The sequence below is a fragment of the Pinus tabuliformis genome, chromosome 3_1 (assembly GCF_031772625.1).
Source record: "Pinus tabuliformis cultivar Carrire ecotype Pingquan chromosome 3_1, CPIR1, whole genome shotgun sequence".
Lineage (NCBI taxonomy): Eukaryota > Viridiplantae > Streptophyta > Pinopsida > Pinales > Pinaceae > Pinus > Pinus tabuliformis.
The window spans coordinates 224,374,162-224,395,212 of record NC_142301.1 but is presented as its reverse complement, the minus strand read 5'-3'; the positions used below and the strand labels follow the sequence as shown (position 1 = coordinate 224,395,212).

Sequence of the window (21,051 nt, the reverse complement as noted above, 5' to 3'; positions counted from 1 at the left end):
CCAAGAGCTTGTAAAAAGGACTTACACCATAATCCCATAGAGCCTAGTTGAGTTGACTAGAGCTCACGGAGATGTAGCCCAACAGTTGTGGGTGAACTCCTAATTAAATTGTTGTTTCTATGTGATTGTTTATTTCTGCATTTTTACTGTTATATGCATATATATATTGTGTTCAGGCACATTTACATATTAGCTAAAACAACATATTTTTCAAGCATATAATCAGTTTAACACAAGCATAAGCATATACTATATTGTCAAGCATATTATCAATTCCACATTGGTTAATCAATAAGACTTGAGAATATTCAAGCTTTGGAAGTGGGAGAGGTTCTTGTAAGCTAGATAAGAAGCCTAAGTGCCCCATTTTCAGATCACATGCAATTTTATCTTCCCTAAGATAATTCACTAGCCTAATCATCCATTGCGTCCAAAAGAGAGAAAAGAGCTAGTGCGCACTCCTTTTACAAGAGAGATGAGTATGTGTGACAACGATCCTCCTAAATTCGACTTCCCTCTATTTATATGAGGGCAACCAAGTTTAGTTAGTGTAAAATACACTGAAAACCCTAAATAATACTTTCAAGTGTTTACAAGTTAAATAAGTCACAAGTTGACCTAAAAGATAACTCTCATAATGATTAAGCATAAGAATTAGCCTCTTTTTAGCCTACAAATGTGAGTACAAAGGAATTCAAAGGTGAAGTCATCATCTAGAAGTGAATATATCCATCAACAAGGTCCAAAAGATCAGTCATGTGAGTGCTCCTCACTCAACGCCAACTCCTCATCAACAAGGTGTACCATGGTCAAGCAAAACCCTCCATGTTAAGATATCTCCATGACCCAATCCCATGTCATCACCCTACGCCTCATCATGGTGACATCATGAGGTTAGAGCATGAGGTCATCATTAAGAAAGGTGTACCATTCGTTCTAAAGGGATCTGAAGCCATCATTGTCCATAGACCTGTCTAGGAACTGGGCAATGTCCATCAAGAAGGTGCAAGACCAAACTTATGGTTTAGGAGTGTGCAATGTCCATCAAGAAGGTGCAAGGCCAAACTTATGGTTTAGGAGGGGCAATAATAGGGGCACTGATTAATATAGAGTGTCCATGGTAATTCATACTTACCACTTTCCATACTTCCATTTTTTTCATCTCCATTATTTGGGTTGATTGCCATTAGTCATTGGGATTAGCACCCTATATACACATCCTTGAGTCAGGGTCTAGAAACCTGGCCCTGGAGGTTCATGCAGTTGAAAGAATGATAAAAGCATATAAATCCACAACAAAAAGAAAATGTAAAATGCAAAAGATAGCTAGGACTTATTTAGCACGTCGGCAAAAGCCTAGCATGAACTCTACCCCTCTCATTTTCCAGACCCGATCTGTTTATGAAAAACATCCTAATGTAATATCATATCCGCCTATCGAAACAATCATATCGCATGTCATAAAGGGATGTATATTCAAATCCTCCGATTGCGATAACATTGTGGACCCACTGCACCATTATAATATGTCCTAAAGAAATATCGCATCCGTCACATATCGCAAGTCTTGAAGAGATGTAATGATGGTAAAACCTCCAATTGCGATATCATATTGCGGACCCGTTGCACCACTATAACATGACTTTATACAATTTCGCATCTGCAGTATCGCTAGTTTCTAAGGGATGTCAAACTGTCGATTGCGACGGGTTTATTAACAACTGCTTAAGATCATATCACACCCGCTCTGTCAGTCGTAGGGGATCGACTATGTTATGAGAAGACCTCCAGAAGTTGCGATTGCGATTAAAGGTGATGACGTGGCATGTGGGACCTCCATATGGGTAACGTATCTCGGGCATCTATCACAGAGAAGAGGTAACAGTTCACAACTCGTGAACTTGAAGGAACAGAGTAAGCCGATAGGTCAAGCAAATGAAAGAAGTCGAAAGGTCGAGAAGCCAAAGGTTTGGTAGACGATGAAGGTACAAAAGATGCCGAAGATCAAGTGAGAGAAAAGTAAGCAAAAGGACAGAAGGAAGCCAAAGGTTCAGCAGGACAGAAGGAAGCCGAAGGTCCAGCAGGACAGGAGGAAGTCAAAGGACAAAGCAATTCTGTTGATTAGGTTAATCTTTGAAAGGCTCGGACCTGTGATGAATTAATCAAGTACATAATGCAACCTGAAGAACAATTCTATGAAGGGGAAAAATAAAGTTTCATCTGACATCGTTTGAAGGGAGCAGTAGCCAGCACCAGCATTGAAGCATTTGTGAGTCTGGTTTTGGGAAGTAAGAGATCGCGATAGCAAGAACAGTGAGAAGCAGTCACGCTTGAAACAGTTACTACAACAGTAAATAACAGAGGCTTGAAAACAGAGAATTGCTTTTGTGCATACATTGAGGCTTAGCGCAGATATCTTGTTGGAAAGCTTCAACAAATCTTGGAAACATTATTGGAGATCATGATGCCTATTTGAAATCATCATGAGGTAACTTTGCAGACTCTGTTAGGGCAATATGAAGAGTTGTGAAGACTCTTTCATATGAAGACAGGTTGTCATTGATGTAACAGTGAACGTGTAGAGAGACAAAATTCAGTGAGGAAGATGTTGGGAGCAGAAAATAACTACCAAACATATCTAGACAATATATAGCAAAGGGTTGGTGCCTTAGAATTGGAAGGATTGGTGTCCTTGGAGTTGGCGCTCCTAAATCCAAGGTTGGCGCCTTGACAAGACAGGGTTGGTGCCCGGGAGGTTGGAGCCTCACAAAAAGTCCAAGTTGGTGCTTGCCAACCGATTGGAGCCCTATATACATTGTACTTGATTTATTGTAAAGATTATATTAATAAAATCATTTATTCCTGTTGTTCATTTTGTGTTCTAAATATAAATGATTTAACTGACAAAAATAACAATTGAAAAGAAATATTGATTCACCCCCCCACTCATATTTCCAACAGCGGAGACATGTCTCCATAAAAATCTCAATCAAATATTCCATAAGATGTCCCCACATGTGTATTTACTCCAAGGAATTCAATTTCCCAACTCGCAAGGTGCTTCATTAATTGCAAAAAAAATGATTTCCTTGAGTGGGCCATGTATTTATGATGCAAGGTGCCAAATCATCCTCCACTTGTCCTTTGACTCATTCCTTTGACTTGAAATAATTTCCAAGTCATTTCCATGTCATTTTGTCACATGGAGCTATTTATTTTTCTCCATTTAATTTATTTCTAGTTTAATTTATTGCCAGATTTCCCACTAAACTTAGGAAAAGTGGGTTTTGAGGGTCTAAAACTTATTTTTTACCCCTCAAGTGTGTCATAGTAGAAAGTAGAGGGTGATAGGTGTAATTTTGAGCACACATATACGCCATACAACTTCTCTACACGTCACTTGTTACATTTTACATTCATATTTTATTCAAATTTCCGCCCTGCGGGAAATTAACAAAAATTTAAAAATGACCCCTAGACCTAACCAAATTCCACAAAGTTTTATTAGTGATCTAGTATAGTAATATATAATGACTCGAGACACTAGGGCTCATCCAAGACATCACCTTCAAGCTGTACTCTGGCTTTGGGGTTATGCTTGGAAGAAAAAACTCAATCAATTATTAAATCCTCGTAAGGAACTAATAATTAACCAAGTGTAAAAAACCTCCCATAGTAAACTCACTTGATAAAAAGGTCCAAAGTTACATAGGCCTGTTGCATGACTCAACTCATCATACTAGCATCATTTTTACATCGTCCCTGCAAGGCCTATGGAATTTGAGTACAAAAGAAAAAAGATGAGAAGAAGACGTAGAGTTAAAAAACTTTGATGACATAGTGAACTTTGATGGTAGATGAAGCCTCTAATACATCCTTGGGCATGGAGTTTTCAAAAAATCTTCAGGTGCCACTCCAGTCATCAATAATACCCTTGTGGTTGTTATGGAAGAAAACCATATAATGGTTCATATACCCGTGTGAGGAGGCATCTTTGTAGGGTGTTGGAAAGTGATGACAAAAAGGGTGTTGTGGGCATAGCATTTTGCCCTAAGGTTTCAGTTGAACAAAGAAGAAAATACATCCAAATAGAGGAGGTTGCACAACAACAACAACAAAAAAAAAAACAAAAACTCATTCTTAATCAAGTGCAACCTCTAGATTTGGTAGCTCATCTCCTCATGGTACTTCTACAACCTCTAGTATTAGAAGAACAATCGGGGATTTCCTGAATGTTGTTGGGAGGGATAATACAGATGGAAAGATAGTCCAGTTTCATTGTGTTGGCGGTGTACCATCCAATGTGCTTCGCTCTCACTATTGGCATGATATTGTTAAGGCCATCAATGAAGCCCCAAAAGCATACAAGAACCCCAACTATGAGAAAGCTAGAACAGTGTTATTAGAAAGAGAAAAAGGAAAGGTTCAAAGAGCTTTGACAGATTTTACAAATGAGTGGGTGGATTGTGGGGTATCCATTGAATCATATGGGTGGACAAATGTTAAAAACAAACATTTGATAAATGCTCTTGGTGTTTTTGCTAGTGGTGCAGTGTTTATTGCATGCCAAGACTCCTCCTCCATCAATGCAACTTTCTAAAACATTGCAAATCTCCTATTGCAATCAATCAAACATGTTGTTCCTAATAATGTGGTTCAAGTGACCACTGATAATGCAGCAAATTGTAAGCCAGCAGGAAAAATTATTAAGCGTACTCATCCACACATCTTTTGGTCCGAGTGCTTGGTGCACACATTGAACCTTTTGATGCATGATATTGTGAAGCATAAAGAATGTGGACGGATTAATGAACTTTACAAGCGAGGGAAGCAACTCATTGAATTTATCACAGGGGCATTTACTCGAAGTTGCAGTTGCTTAAACTTGCAAAAACAAGATTTGCAAGTTATTATCTCACCTTTAGGCAGCTAGTGAAGATGAGACAAGCTTTAACTAATATGGTGACCTCTGAATCATGGGATGACATTAAAACTGATAGAGATGGTGCTAATGTCACCAAGGACACTATTCTTGACAATTCCTTTTGTTCGCAGATTAAATATGTTTTGCAATTCACCAAACCTATTTATTACATGATCAAGTTTGACATTCCATTGCATATCTTAGCATATGTTCTTACACCTAAATATTATCATCCATCATGGCTTTCAACACCAACGCCTAGGGGGGAGAGCAGGAGAAAACCACACTTGGATCCAAAGGTTATATCCGGTTATATATGTTGATTTCGGGTAGCATCGGATGTGCTCTAGCCACGAAAATTGGTGGAGAGGCTAAAGCACATGAGATCTGCAATACCCAGAAATGGTTTCGGCAGAATCTAACCAATTTGGGACATATTAAAATAATTAATATTTCTAATGGAGTCCCTAAGTCTAAACTTAGGGAAAATAAAATATTAATGTGAATTAATATAAAACTGAGTTAGAATGGTCCAAAAGTCATGGATCAAGCTAGAGGTAATCTTAGTCATTGATTAAGGACTTAATCTCGGCCGTTGAAATGTCAACGAGAAAAGTATAAGAGGAGGCTTGAGGGTCACTTGGAGAACACACCAAATTGATCAAGAATTCAATTTTCTGGAGCAGGGCTTGCTGAGGAAATCGAAGAAGTGCTTAGAGTTGCAGCTGAGGGGCAGTGAATGCAACAGCAAAGAGGCAGAGATAGTACTGCAAGCATCAACGCAAAAGCCAGGAGAGGGTTGACAGAGAGCTAGCTGGCCATGCATAAGCAGCCAGAGGCCATGCAAAGACAGCAAAGAGTTGCGCAAAGCTTGAGGAGGGCCAGCGTGGGAGACGTAGAGGCTCCAAAGGCTAATGCGGAGGCCAAAGAGGCTGACATTGGGCAAACGTTGGGCCAGATAGGCTGACGCAAACCCTAGAGGTTGACGTTGGGAGATTTCATGGGGCAGATTGGGGTTGATATCTGTCTCCAACTGAGAGGTACTACTGCCGAGGGCATTCTCTGTTGGGTGAGCCATTTCTGGCACCCAAATTGTATTCTAAAACTGCTTAATTATAAAACCCTCAGATAGCTGCATCAATTTTCCTACATTGGGTTTTTCCGGGGACATTAGTCCAAAAATAACGGTGTTATTTGTGTGCTTGTTTTTTTCCTTCAGTTGATGATCTGTATGTGTTGAGACTGTACTTGTATTTATTTTCAGTATTTACATGGTAAATAACGTGTTAATTAACAGAACAAGTAGGAAGAAATAAATCAGAAAGTACTGGAAGGATTTCTAACAGTTAGACTTAGAAATTCCAACATGGTATCAGAGAGTGGTTGCAGATCATAGGATAACAGAGGTCATCAGCCGAGCAAAGCAACAGTAGCAGAAACAGTTGTCCCGAGTGACAGAAGTTGTTCCTAGTGGAAAAATAGCAAGGAAGCAGTTCGAGCCGGGAAGAGGATCAACGTAGTGGCAGACGAGCAGACCTGACCTACGCAGTGCCTGGTCATCTTTCTCAGTGAGGAAGGATTGACACCCGTGGCCGGGACGTGCGGATTTTGCTAATGCCGAGATTGCGCAGAGCCTAGAGGCTCTAACATTCAGTTTGTTGAGGCATAGGAGGCTGTGGGTAAGTTGCAGAGTGAAGTTGGTGGGGTACTATGGTCATAACGGTACCTAACATGACAACACCAAGGAGGAGGGAGTTGCTGTGGAGGATTTCTAGCCAAGAAATCCGGATTAGTGGTGCAGCTACACTAACAATCGGAGTGGGGGCATCTCAACATTGGCAGAGGGGTTTCCAGGAGGGAAATCGAGGCTTGGAGGGAGTCACACCGAGAACTTCCAGGAGGAAAGTAGAGAGACTCGGAAGAGTCGAAAGAGGAGCAGCGAAATGGTAGTGAATGGGGTAAGAGATCAAGACAGACTAGACGGAGCCTCAAACTTCGTAGTCTGGAAACCAGGATCTTGTCCATTCTAGACAAGAATCGTCTCAAGCACTTCGCTTTGAACAAGATAGCAATCCCAATTGACCTGGCTGAGAACGAAAAGTACCAGGAGGTAATGGCGAGGGCCAAGAGCATCATCCTTGACGGGGTGAAGGACCATGTAGTACAACATATTGCCGAAAGCAACATGGCAAATGAGATGTGGGAGGCCCTGACGAAATTGTATCAGCCTACTTCCGTGCAAAGGAAGATGCTACTAGAAAATCAGTTGCAGTCATACCAGATGCAGAAGGGAGAACAGATAGACACCTTCCTCGATCGATTGAAGGAGATCTGGGATCAACTGACTTCCATAGGGGCCATGCCAGATGAGGAGATGATGGTGAGGACCGCATTGAACGTAGTCTCAGAGGATTGGGAGGTATTTGTCCAGAGCATACTGGGCAGGTCGACCCTTCCAAATTGGGAGGAACTGTGGGCAGCTCTTCGTCAAGAAGAGATCAGAAGGCTAACCAAGGCGGGAAGCAGCGGCAAGGAGGTCAAAATCAAGGAGGAAGAGGAGGATGTTGCCCTAGCATCTGAAGGAAAGCAAGAGAAACGGAAGAAGAGGTCAAATGCTTCCACTGTGGAGAACTGGGTCACTATACGAGCCAGTGTCCGAGGAAGAAGAGCAAGGGAGAGGGTTCTGAGACCAAGGCTGCGTCAACAAGGGCTAAGAAAGAAGTGGAGACAGATAATGACTGTGCCATGAGTGCTCATATGCCACTTGAGAGGAAGTGGGGAGACATTGAGTTGTAGTCAGACGGACTACAGGCGATGAGGGGCAGGATCTTCGAGGTACCCAACCTCTCAGACTATACCTTGCTATTGGAGCCCCGAAGAGGAGTAGCCAGACTGGCAGATGTCGGTAGAGATAGATGCAGATGGAGCAACAGAGGGAACTACAGTGCAGGAGTCTCAGGATAGCATGAGGCAGTAGTGTCAAATGCACAGAGTTGTTGCAGAAGCGCAGAGGTCAGAGAGGGAGCACTTGTCAATGACAAAGTGAGCTTTAGCATCGGGAGTGTTTCTAGCCTAACAGAAATGTCAGAGTTGGGAGATCAATTACTTACGTCTCAGTAACTGAGTTGCAGTGCAACAGTTAGCAGTGGCAATGCTATGGGCAACATGATGAGAGGGGTCGCAGTGCAGATGCAGCAGTGGCAATGGCAGGGCCATGGGCAGTAGCACGGATGCAGAGGGAGTTGTCGTACAGATGCAGCAGTGGCAATGGCAAGGCCATGGGTAGCAGTACATGATGCAGCAATGTAGAGGATGTTGGGCAGCAGGCCTAGCATCAGCACAGGGACCGATGCCGGATGATCAGGGTGATGCTCAGTGAGGAGTATTACTAGAGCACAGTCCTCGCTAAGAGGGAGTGTTGATTTGGGGTAGCATCAAATGTGCTCTAGCCATGAAAATTGGTGGAGAGGCTAAAGCACATGAGATCTCCAATGTCGAGAAATGGTTTGGGCAGGATCTAACCAGTTTGGGAGATATTAAAATAATTAATATTTTTAATGGAGTCCCTAAGTCTAAACTTAGAGAAAATAAAATGTTAATGTGAATTAATATAAAACTGAGTTAGAATGGTCCAAAATTCATGGATCAAGCCAGATCTAATCTTAGCCGTTGATTAGGGACTTAATCTCAGCCGTTGAAATGTCAATGAGAAAAGTATAAGAGGAGGCTTGAGGGTCACTTGGAGAACACACCGAGTTGATCAAGAATTCAATTTTCTGGGGCAGGGCTTGCTGAGGAAATCGAAGGAGTGATCAGAGTTGTCGTTGAGGGGCAGTGAATGCAGTAGCAGAGAGGTAGAGATAGTACCAGGAGCATCAACGCAGAAGCCGGGAGAGGGTTGACGTAGAGCCAGCTGGCCACGCAGAAGCAACTAGAGGCCACGCAGAGACAACCAGGAGCTGCGCAGAGCCTGAGGAGGGCCAACATGGGAGACGTAGAGGCTCCAGAGGCTGACACAGAGGCTAGAGAGGCTGACGCAAACCCTAGAGGTTGACGCTGGGAGATTTCGTGTGGCAGATTGGGGTTGATATATATCTCCGACTGAGAGGTACTACTGCCGAAGGCATTCTATGTTTGATGAGCGATTTCTGGCACCTAGATTGTATTCTGAAACTGCTTAATAATAAAACCCTCAAATAGTCGCACCGGTTTTCCTGCATTAGGTTTTTCCAGGGACATTAGTCCAAAAATAACAGTGTCACTTGCGTGCTTGTTTTTTTCCTTCAATTAATGATCTGTATGTGTTGAGACTGTACTAGTATTTATTTTCAATATTTACATGGTAAATAACTTTTTAATTAACAAAACAAGTAGGAAGAAATAAATCAGAAAGTACAAGAAGGATTTCTAATAGTTAGACTTAGAAATTCCAACAATATGAACGCATTGGATAAATTAGTCCCTAATGAGGAGTTTGCCATGCTACAGAAATATTTGAGCAACTATACGCTTAGCAGTGGTCCATTTGGGAGCATGCATGCAATTAGAGATCGAGAGAATTTATCTTCTCTTGAGTGGTTGAACATGCATGGAGGTGCTAAACTTCTACAAACTTTGGCATTACAGGTGCTATCAGATGTGGTAAACACTTCTTCTGTAGAGAGGTCTTGGAGCTCTTATTCTTTCATCCACAATGTTAAAAGGAACATGTTAAATTTAGACCAAGCAGAGAACTTGGTTTACGTTCACTACAGCTTGCGATTGTTGTTCCATTACTATGATGATGCAAAGACTAATAAAGACCTTAAGGTTTGGGACAAAAATCTAGAGGATCCCAATTTGGAGGATGGATTGTTGCGATTAGAGTAATTGGAGGATGCTCTTATTCAAGATGATCATCATTGAGTTGAGATGCCACCCCCATCGAGTCCCTTGGTTCCTAGGTTCTATGCTTCAACACCAACAACAAGGACTTCATCTTCATTAGTTCCACTACCACAACTTCCAGAGCCACCATCTTCACCATCTTCTTCATTGCCACCACGTGCAGGCTCACGTCCTGTTCGTGGTGGAAGGAGGAGAGACCAGTAGATATATTCACAGTTTATTATTGTCAGAGATTAGACTTGTAGTCTTGTTGTGAATTTGAACTTTTTTGTCTTACTCTTCCTAGTTTAGTGTGTACTTGGGTCTTGGCAGTGGGCAAGTGGCCTATTTTGTAAACATTATTATTTGAATTTTGGACATGACTCATGTTGACAATTACTCACTTGCTAGATAAGTTACTTGAATGTTTGATGATTTTATCTTCTAAATGTTTTATGTTTTATGCTATGCTTAAAAATTTGAGGTATGTCTGTAATTACTAGAATCTAGATGGTTGATGCTCGAATAATTAATCATTGATGTACAACGGAATCATGGATGTCATATATATCTTGATTTATGTAAAAATATGCATGTTTTCATGTCTTCCACAGCTAATTTGGTATTTTGGATTTTTTTTTAATATAAATGCAAAAAAATATAAATATACATATATATATAGTAGATGCTTCGCTTCCTAGATTTTTGGGAAATGATGCTTCCGAGCCCCCGCTTCCAAAAAAGTCCCTACTTCATCCCTGCTTCGTGCAACATTGAGCCAAGTGCAATTTCTTGATTGTGTGAGATTAGGAACCTATCTTGAGCCTCTATTGGTTGACCTGAGCCTCCAGCAAAGTGATAGGAACCTTTGAACTCAATTCTTAAAATTGATCACAAATCCAACTTAAAACTTAAATTCCTATCTTTATCCTTTGGTGGAAAAGCATTGTAGAACCCTTAGGGGGTGCTTAGCTTTAGTTGAATGGGTTATTTGATCCCTGAAATCTACTAGGGATGCCTTTCATTTGTTGGATGGTGTCCCCAAAACGAGAGGAGTTGTTGCTGAGGTGACAGTGGTGACACTCCCATTGTTGCAACTTTGTCTAGGTCATCTGTTAATTTTTAGTTAACATGTTCTTTGCTTAGGACAGTCACTTAAAAATTCCATATAAGCCCATTTGCTAGTCTATTTTATTTCCATTAGCAATCTCATGAAACATTATCAAACTGACAGTGACTGAAGAAAGAACATAAAGGATAGATGCAGAAGACAAGCCAAGACAAGAGTACACAAGGATATGTCTCAAAAGGGAAAAACCCCAAGATGGGGAAAACCCTATATCAATTCTTCTTATTATTAATATTGAATGTTTAGCAGAGAGAGAGTACAATAATCCAAAGTCAAAATGACTTTGACAATTTGAAGATCCAATATCTTAAACAAGTGGATGGCTCAAACTATAATACCAATATTCAGTCCACTGTAAGGAAGGTCTCGTTAGGGTTGCTTAGTGCCCACTGTGATTTCATTCAATTGGTCCAAGGACCCTCTTTTCAACTGCGATTTTCACTGGCATGCATGAATATGTCCTTCGTTGCCCCTTAGGGCTAATCTAGGCCCATGATAGGACTCTTGGCCCCCTTGACTATGTTGATGTAGACTTGCACCTGCCCTAGAGTGGTAGATCTGAAGTCCGGCCTGAAAAATCGTGAAAATTCCTAGATCTAACAATCTCAGGAATCCTACTGCAACCAGCTGAATCTACTTCTCCTAGATTGTAAATTACATTGCAAACTTATTTCAGATTTCTTCTAGAAATATCGAAGTAAATTACGGAAGCAGCCTACACAAAATTAAATTATAAGTAGAAACAAGATACTGAGCAAGAAAGAAAATACAACATAATCGACACCGTTATTTTTGGACAAATGTCCCTGGAAAAATCCAACTTGGGAGAACTGGTGCAGCAGCTCTGAGGGTTTTATTATTATGTAGGAGAAATTCTAAGTACAATTCTAGGATGCTCAACTAGCAATCCAATACAGAGAGAATACTGAACAAAAGACTGGTGAAATGGTCTCACCCTGTCACTAGAGAATCTGTGACTGATCCTGTTGCTCTGGAGGCTCTACATCACCCTCTGCGTGGTCTCTATGTAGCACTGCGTCACCCTGGGCAGTTTTTGCGTCACCCATCCTGGGTATTACATTGCCTCTCCTCTGGATCCTCTGTTGGCTGAGAAATCGGCTTTCTAACTCCAAGACACACACCATGGCTTCCAGCGACTGAATTTCGACTTCCCTCAGCAGGAACTCAACTTCCCCTTAAGGACTGTGCTGCCTTTGCACCAGCACTGCGTTGGCCAGAGTCAACCTTCCTCTAGATGTCTTTTTGTTCTCCCTTTGTCTCATACTCTCCGGAAATTCCTCGCCTAGATTCTCACTATCCCTCTACTGCAAGATCTCCTCAATCGATTTTTCTCCTAAGAAATTCTCACTTCAAAAATTCGATCTCTTGATCTCTCTGTGTGTTTTCCAAATGACCCTCAAGCCCCTTCTTATATCTTCCAGTTGGACAACCAACGGCCTAGAGCCTAGATTAAAACATAATCAAAGGCTCGGTCGTTTTGGCTTGATCCATGGCTTTTTCTAAAAGTTTCACCTTTGACTAGATTAATATCCATTAATATTTTAATTTTCCTAAGTTTAGACTTAGGAACCCCATTAAAAAATATTAATTATTTTAATAAAATCACTTCTGAGTGGAATTTCCCAAAATGTTTCTGGATTCTTTGGAATACTTGTGCCCAAGCCTCCCTGCACAATTTGAGGCTTAGAGCACATCCGATGCTACCCCAAATCAACACTCCCTCTTAGCGAGGAATGTGCTCTAGCAATACACTGCTACTGCATCCTGCTCTGACTCTGAAGCATTGTCCTCTGCGCTATTGATGTCTAACATGTCCAACAACTACTGCGTTGCTGCTGCTACTATACTGTTGCCTTTGACACTGCCACTGCCAATGCTACATCTATACTACAGCTCCCTCTCAAATGTTGCATCTATTATTCTGCTAGCACTGCCACTGCTAACACTGCATCCCTACTACAACTCAGTTGCTGAGAGAAGCAACTGAAAACACCCAAAACTGACAAGTATCCAATGGATACTCCTCGGTGCTGAAATCCTGGCTGTTGCTAGTCCTACGCTGCCTCTAAAGCCACTGTGATGTTGAAGTTCTGCACTGTGCCTCCTCACACTGTTGCCTCTCTGCTCTGCGCTACTCACATTCTGGCTCTACTAACCATTGTATTTATCAAATCAACACTCCATGGCACCAACTGAAACTCCACCATCCCGCTACTACTGATCATGGGGTCCTGTAGCAAGGTGATAATCCAAGAGGTGGGCTCCTCAAGGATCCCGCCCATCTATAGCTTTGTTGAACTACAATTCTATATCAGCCCACCTCCCTCCTAGAGGTATCTTGGTTGTCATGGCGAACTCCTCCTATTCAATCTTTGTGGCAGCAACCTTAGGATCATGCTTCTCATCCTTGTCCTTTTTCTTTAAAGGACACTGGGATGCATAGTGGCCCATCTCACCACATCTAAAGCACTTCACCTTGGAGACGTCCTTCTTTCGTCTTTGTTGCCCCTGTTGTCCCTTTGATGCAAGGGTTGCGTTATCCTCCTCCTCTACTTTGGGCTTCGACCCACTGCTACTGCTGCTTCTGTCAAGTTTGACTTTGACCAGGTCTCTCCTTAGCTCTTCTTGTTTCAGAGTTGCCTACATCTCATCCCAATTTGGCAATGTTGCTCTGCCCAGGATATTCTGGACAAAGACTTGCCATTCATCCGAGATAGAATTTAGAGCCAATCTCACTAACTCCGAATCCTGAGGTCTATGCCCCGCAGTCGACAACTCATCACGGGTCTCCTTCAATTTTGTGAGGAACGGATCCACACGTTCTCACTTCTACATCTGAGCAGATCTCAACTTCTACTCTAAGTACATCTTCTGTTGCTTGGAAGATCTCTAATACAATGTGGCCAAGGCATCCCACATCTCCTTAGCAGTCCCTTTGCTAGCAACATGGCACACCACGTGATCCTTGACTCCATCCAAGATCATCCTCTTCGCCTTAGCCATCTCAGCTCTATACTTCTTCAACAGATCTGCATCTGCAGGGACAACTGCCACATTATCAACATACGACATGCTCATCTAGAAGGAAAGTCATTCTAGCCTTCCAGATGGCATAGTTGGAAGCCCTGTCCAACCTGTCCTGATCCCTCAAGCCACTGGTTGCCATATCCTCCAAAAAAATGTCGAACAACTCCCTCTTTCTCCCTACTACATAGCTCCTAAGCTACCTTACACACTCTCTGATGAAGTTGGTACGTTGTTGCTCCTTTGTTGCTCAGCAAATGAGAAATATTGATTTCCTCGGCAAGAAATCACTGAGGAAGTATTCCCTCACTATGTGATCTGCTTCTTCCTTCTGACGGCTTTTCTGCCCAGCACTCAGCTTGCAGAAAACTACGTCCCTCTAGCTCTGCGTGGCTCTACGTAGCTCCCTCTACCTTGGCAAGTTTTCGATCTGGCAGTCTTACCTCTCTGTCAGCTCACTCAGAGAGAGACACCCACGAAAATATAGCCCTCCTAGCTAGAACTGTGCTATCCCTTAGGGGATTCGAACTGCTGCTTGCTGCAGCAAGTTGGCCCTTGCTTCAGTGCTAGATCTGCTCTTCCCTGTTTCACATCAACATTTTTTATACCATGTGAAAATTCCTAGATCTAACAATCTCAGGAATCCTACTGCAACCAGCTGAATCTATTTCTCCTAGATTGTAAATTACATTACCAACTTATTTCAAATTTCTTCTAGAAATTTCGAAGCAAATTACTGAAGCAGCCAACACCAAATTAAATTATAAGCATAAACAAGATACTGAGCAAGAAATAAAATACAACACAATAGACACCGTTATTTTTGGACAAATGTCCCTGGAAAAACCCAACTTGGTAAAACCGGTGCAGCAACTCTGATGGTTTTATTATTATGTAGGAGAAATTCTGAGTACAATTCTAAGATGCTCAACTAGCAATCCAATACAGAGAGAATATTGAACAAAATATTGGTGAAATGATCTCACCCTGTCACTAGAGAATCAGTGACTAGTCTTGTTGCTTTGGAGGCTCTACGTCACCCTTTGCGTGGTCTCTGCGCAAAACTACGTCACCTTGGGAAGTTTCTGCGTCACCCCTCCTAGGAATTACACTGCCTCCCCTTTGGATCCTCTATTGGCTGAGAAATCGACTTTCAGCCTCCCAGACTCACACCCTGGCTTCCGGCAACTGAATTTCGACTTCCCTCAGCAGGAACTTGACTTCCCCTCAAGGACTACGCTGCCTCTGTGGAAGCACTGCGTGGGCTAGCGTCAACCTTCCTCTGGATGTCTTTATGTTCTCCCTCTACTCGGTACTCTCCAGAAATTCCTTCTCCTGGATTCTCATTGGCCCGCTGCTGCAAGATCTCCTCAATCGATTTTCCTCCTGAGAACTACTCACTTCAGAAATTCAATCTCTTGATCTCTCTGTGTGTTTTCCAAATGACCCTCAAGCCCCTTCTTATATCTTCCTGTTGGACAACCAACGACCTAGATTAAAACATAATCAAAGGCTCAGATCATTTTGGCTTGATCCATGGCTTTTTCTAGAAGTTTCACCTTTGATTAGATTAATACCCATTAATATTTTAATTTTCCTAAGTTTAGACTTAGGAACCCTATTAAAAATATTACTTATTTTAATAAAATCATTTATGGGTGGAATTTCCCAAAACGCTTTCTGGTTTCTTTGGAATACCTATGGCCAAGCCTCCCTGCAAAATTTGAGGCTTAGAGCACATCTGATGCTACCCCAAATCAACAAAAAATGTCCACAAACTAACCTAGAAGCAAATGAATTTGGCCAGCATTTCTGTTCTACAATTCAATCTTGCAAGGATAGATTATACCCATACAAACATCCCAGAAATTTCCTCAAAGCCTACGACTGCCCTTCTGGAAAATCTTGGCCCTACCTGAGAAGAGAGATACCCAAAACAACCAACACTATGTCCTCCTCCAAGAACTCAGCTACCTCAGAAGCCTTTCAATATCTCTAACTTGCTGTCCAAATCGCAGAGATATTCATGATAATGAATGTGAGAAATGAGGTTGTAGGCACCTCAATAGATACTAGTTGATGGGGCTGAAGGGACGTGACTTTTGGGCATATTGAGCCGACATATGGGTGAGGCCAACCTTTTTACATGAGAAAAACATAAATTCAAGATCACACTTCTTATCCAAATTCAATGATCTTTAAGTCGATTTTGGTCCTCTCAAAAAGAGGAATTTAATGCCATAATTATCTTCACCAAAGGAGCTGTCCAAAGTGGAATTTGGCCCTAGTTGCCAATTTTAACATCATCTAGCAAGGCTTTGGACTAAGATGATAGATTTTTTTGATATGGTCTAGAAGAACCTTAGATTGGCAACTGTGTTTTCATGATATCAACTATCAAATACAAAAATATTAATTACGTTTATTATGTGAATAGCCTTGGATTAGAAAGCAATGAGTGTCTTCAACCATCCACTTCATCCAATTGCAGCAAGCACAAAACTATGAGGAAATTACTCTAAAGGACAACATGATATAAATATGATGCTTCAAATTTAATTACTCACTATACTCGGTGGTTTCTCACTGTGATGGTTATATTTAGGGCATGCTTGCTTGCATTTGGATGAAATATGGATAGCAACTAATCATGAATCAAATGAACCCAAACAAGAGATCAAACTAGCTCGGTTGTCCATGACACAGACTGCAAAGAGAATACAAACGGAAAAGCTAAATTCATTTTATACACACTGAAAAGAATAATGCAAATTGATACTGTAACAGCACAAACTTGCCCTAGCAGAATCTTAATGGCAAGGAATACTACTGCAAAGAACAGAAAAGTAGAAGAAAGAAAAACTACACATTTCATTTGACAATGTGCATTTAAAATTTGTAGAAAATCTGACATTGAGGCTCTTAAAAACATAAACAAACCATCCCAAAGACTTTGCAACAAAAGTACTAACTCATAAAATATATGTATTTCCATTAACTTCAAAAGACATGAGAAATCAATCATACATAAATTAGAATCATGCAGGTGATCAAAGATACCTCATCATTCTGAGTATCAAGTTTAAGTTGGCAACATTCACAGTAGATGAACTGCCGCTGTTGGTTTAAATACCCTTTCCTGCATATTGGGCAAAACAGCCCACCATTCTGCCAAAAAGGATTTTATTTTAGCAACATGCCTCAACAATAAAGAAAGTTGTATTTTACTATTGAGTGCTGAAATTTATATAAAACCAGCCACTTACAAGGGAAACGATTGAAGTCAAGTTTTCCCATACAAAGGAAGATATAAACATGCAAACGGCCACAATGTGAAGTATGTAATGACCCTAATGGGAGTATAAAGAGAATACAGGGTCAAATATATGTGCATATGGTAGGCCAGCCTAAATTTAGGCCTAGATAGGCAAGGAGTGAGGATTACTATACATGAGGTCAATAATCAATATTTAACACATTGACCTATGATTATTATACTTGGATGTATTTGGTTATCTTAAGTTCTCCTCCTAATATCAAAAGGGTTATTGTATGACAAATTATAAAAATACTTTTGGCAGCTGTGCTCTACGCAAATATTCAGTGAACATTGTATGTATGCAAATTTACCTTACTTTATTGTGTATTATGTTAAATTTTAATCACAAGTTGTATCAGTGGCAGAGAACTCTTGGTTGAACACCCGGAAGGAGTACAACTGACTGTCGGAGCCATAACTTTTGTTAGGGACCTTCACAAATTAAGTGAGACTTGAAGTGCTACAAAGAATACGTCATTGTCTATGCGTTATCTGGAAAACTTTCCAAATCTAGTAGGATTTACTGAAATATACATATCTAAATGTTATGAGGTCCAAATTGAGTGAGACCGACAGCATCTGAAAGACGAAATCAAAAAGTGTTACAGAACTAAACTTCAGAGCTGTTAGGGAAACAAAAATTGGAGATACCATATGCAAAACATTTCTCTCTAAATGGGGGATAAAAGTGAAAAGATTTGGTAATTCATCCATAACTTATTTTGGGAAAGTCCAAATTAAGCCAGATCAATGGCATTCAAGAGGACATTTCAAGGTGTTACATGACAATTTCATAGAACTTGGAGTAGAAATCTCATATGTTTAACATGTATAAGGTCAGCTTGCAGACAGGTCCCTATAGAAGGGATTAAAATGGTAAGTCAACACAAACGGTCATAAATTTTAATTGGAATTTCCAACTTAGGTGATTCATTAGGTGTTTGAAAGAGGAAATAGAGAAAGGATATGTATGAAATATATTGGACAATTTGAGATAAGTCTTGTGAAGATAGAGGTGCTGAATGTCAGGGGTTTAGACAAAACCCTTTGTTCTTGATCTAGAACTGATAAGAATGCAATTCTCAATGCAGATAAGGAGGAATTTGATCCTAGAGAATATCTGAATATTGTAAGGGAAAATGGATATGTTCTTTGATTAGAAGTTGTTAGTGGTGAAGGTCGTGATTGGTGGAATAATCTTGATGGAGACAGAAAATTTCACTACACCTAGGATGAATTAAGAAAAGTATTCTATAAGTGGATAAATGAAGCAAAATTAAAGAAATCGGATACCCTTCATCTTATATTTGAGGGAAACATGCAAGAAATCAAGGAGGAATTGAAGTGTTACCTCCAAGATCTGCACTTAAAATACAAGTCCAATCATCAAGTACAAAACTAGAAAGACTTGTGGATATCATCCATTGTCACCTCATCGATTGTTGTCTTCAATATAAGTGGTCTCTCCTCCAGCGCAACAGGGGAATCCCTAATAAGACTAGAAATCTGTCCTTGTAAAGATGATATAAAAAACCAGATTTGTAGAATGACAATATTTTTGGATTTTAGATGTAAAGGTGGAACCCAACCAAGGCCTAGTGCCTTGCTCTTTGGGCAGATGGACTCAGAAGCATAATTTGATGCAGAAGATTGAAATGAAATGGAGAAATCAGCAAATCCATGCAGTGCATAAACCTTACCAACCAAATCAAACACATTGACACACAAGGCTGAATTAAAAGTTCATGATGATACCATTCCATCTCAAATTAAGCATCAACTAATATATCGTGCAAAAATCAATGCAAAAGAGAGCAGTAAACAGCATTCACCAAATAGAATAACATGCAACCTTTTCCTCAATTACCAAACCTGCATACATCAAGAGATCCGAGAGCACTGAACGTCTCTCATAAGATACCTTCTCCAAATAGAAAACAACCCATAAAAAGTGTAAAAAGCTCTGAAAACAGAGATATACCAGCAGATATAATGTGGCAACCACAATCACCAACGTGAACAACAAAAGAAGATGCGGTAACATAACTTCACCAAAATATCCTTCTTCCTTTTAACCTGGAAAATAACAATGTACTTAGCCTCATAGGGTGTGTTTTCTCCTCTTGAACTTTTGCCTTGCAAATGAAAGGTGCTCCGGTTTTACAGCCTTTCTTGTCGAACCACCTCTCAATAAAATATATTTAGAAAATACTATAAGCCTCAATAAAATAGTATAAATAAAATCCTAGAGTTATCCAATAAAATATTATTTATGAATCCCTAGAGAGTCATCCCCCGTATTTTCTACCAATAATTTATTCTAAAGAACTTCCTAGAAGTTTCCATTAAAAAATCTTTAGAAGTATCAAGAATCCTTCATAAAATACAATTTAAAATTTATATAAGCCTTCTCTTGGTGGAGCATTCCTCAAAATCTGCCATGCATCCTTGAATCATGCATAGATGCCATTTGTCACCACCCAAGCTAGGGTACTCCTAAAAACTTCTTTGACCTTCAAACTAGTGTTCATGTGCCATGTATCAATTTCCTAATGCAAGCCGTCCTTTCAGAAACTTCTTTCTTTTCCATGTAAAAATAACTTATGCATCCAAGTATGTAGAGATTGTCTCAAGGAATGTGAAAGATACCCTCAATCAATAAATATGCATAAAAAATGTAGCAAAGAGGCTCAAAACTGAGATGTTGCCACATGTGCAATAATATGTTGATTTGGGGTAGCATCGGATGTGCTCTAGCCATGAAATTTGGTGGAGAGGTTGGGGCACATAAGATCTCCAATACCCAGAAATGGTTTGAGCAGATTCTAAACAGATCAAGAGATATTAAAATAATTAATATTTTTAATAGAGTCCCTAAGTCTAAACTTAGGGAAAATAAAATATTAATGTGTATTAATATGAATCTGTGTTAGAGTGGTCCAAAAGACATGGATAAAGTCAGATCTAATCATAGCCATTGACTAGGGACTTAATCTCGGCTGTTGAGATGTCAACAGAAAAAGTATAAGAGGAGGCTTGAGGGTCACTTGGAGAACACACCAGAGATGATCAGTCATTCTATTCTCTAGAGCAGGATTTGATAAGAGAGATAGAATCAGTGATCGGGAGAGCAACTGAGGGGCATTGAGTAGAAAGTAACAGAGAAGGCAGAGATTGTGTCGGGAGAGCAGCGCAGATGCCAAGGAGGGTGACGCAGAGCCAGTAAGGGCTCACGCAGGGCTACGCAGAGGCAGCCAAGTGCTGCGCAGAGCAACAGAGAGGGCAGCATAGCTGAGCAGAGGCTCCCAGAGCTGACACAAGGCCTCCTGGGGCTGTCGTAGGCCAAGAAAGGTTGATGTAGGGCCAGCGTGAGACAAAGAGAGGCTGACGCAGTCCAAATTAGGTAGACGCTGGGGTTACAGGAGCAGTTTTGTGTTGAGGAGCTGCCGGAAGGGTTTTCCGGGGTTTCAGCCAAGAGACTTCTCTCAAACTGTGAGGCATAGCTACTAAGGAAATTCTCTGTAGGGTAAGCTAGTTACAGCACTTAGATTGTACTCTGATATTGCTTAATCAGAAAACCCTCAGATAGTTGCACCGGTTTTCCCGCATTGGGTTTTTCCAGGGACATTGGTCCAAAAATAATGGTGTCATCTGGTCTGTTTGTTCTTGTTTCTTTTAGTTGCTAATCTGTAATATGTTGAGCATGCACTAGTGTTTATTTTCAGTATTTACCTTGTAAATAACTTGTTAAAGGAAGAAATAACAAGT

The 21,051-nt window shown here is 40.7% G+C and overlaps 1 protein-coding gene across 1 annotated transcript in view; it reads right to left on the bottom strand.

Moving 5' to 3' along the window:
* LOC149186606 (RPA-interacting protein A) overlaps nucleotides 1-21,051 on the bottom strand; it is a 328,511-nt gene that overhangs the window by 41,169 nt on the left and 266,291 nt on the right. The window contains exon 9 of the mRNA XM_089409394.1: nucleotides 17,025-17,132. Within this exon, the coding sequence (XP_089265520.1) occupies nucleotides 17,025-17,132 (108 nt within the window). The remainder of the gene's footprint in view (nucleotides 1-17,024; nucleotides 17,133-21,051) is intronic.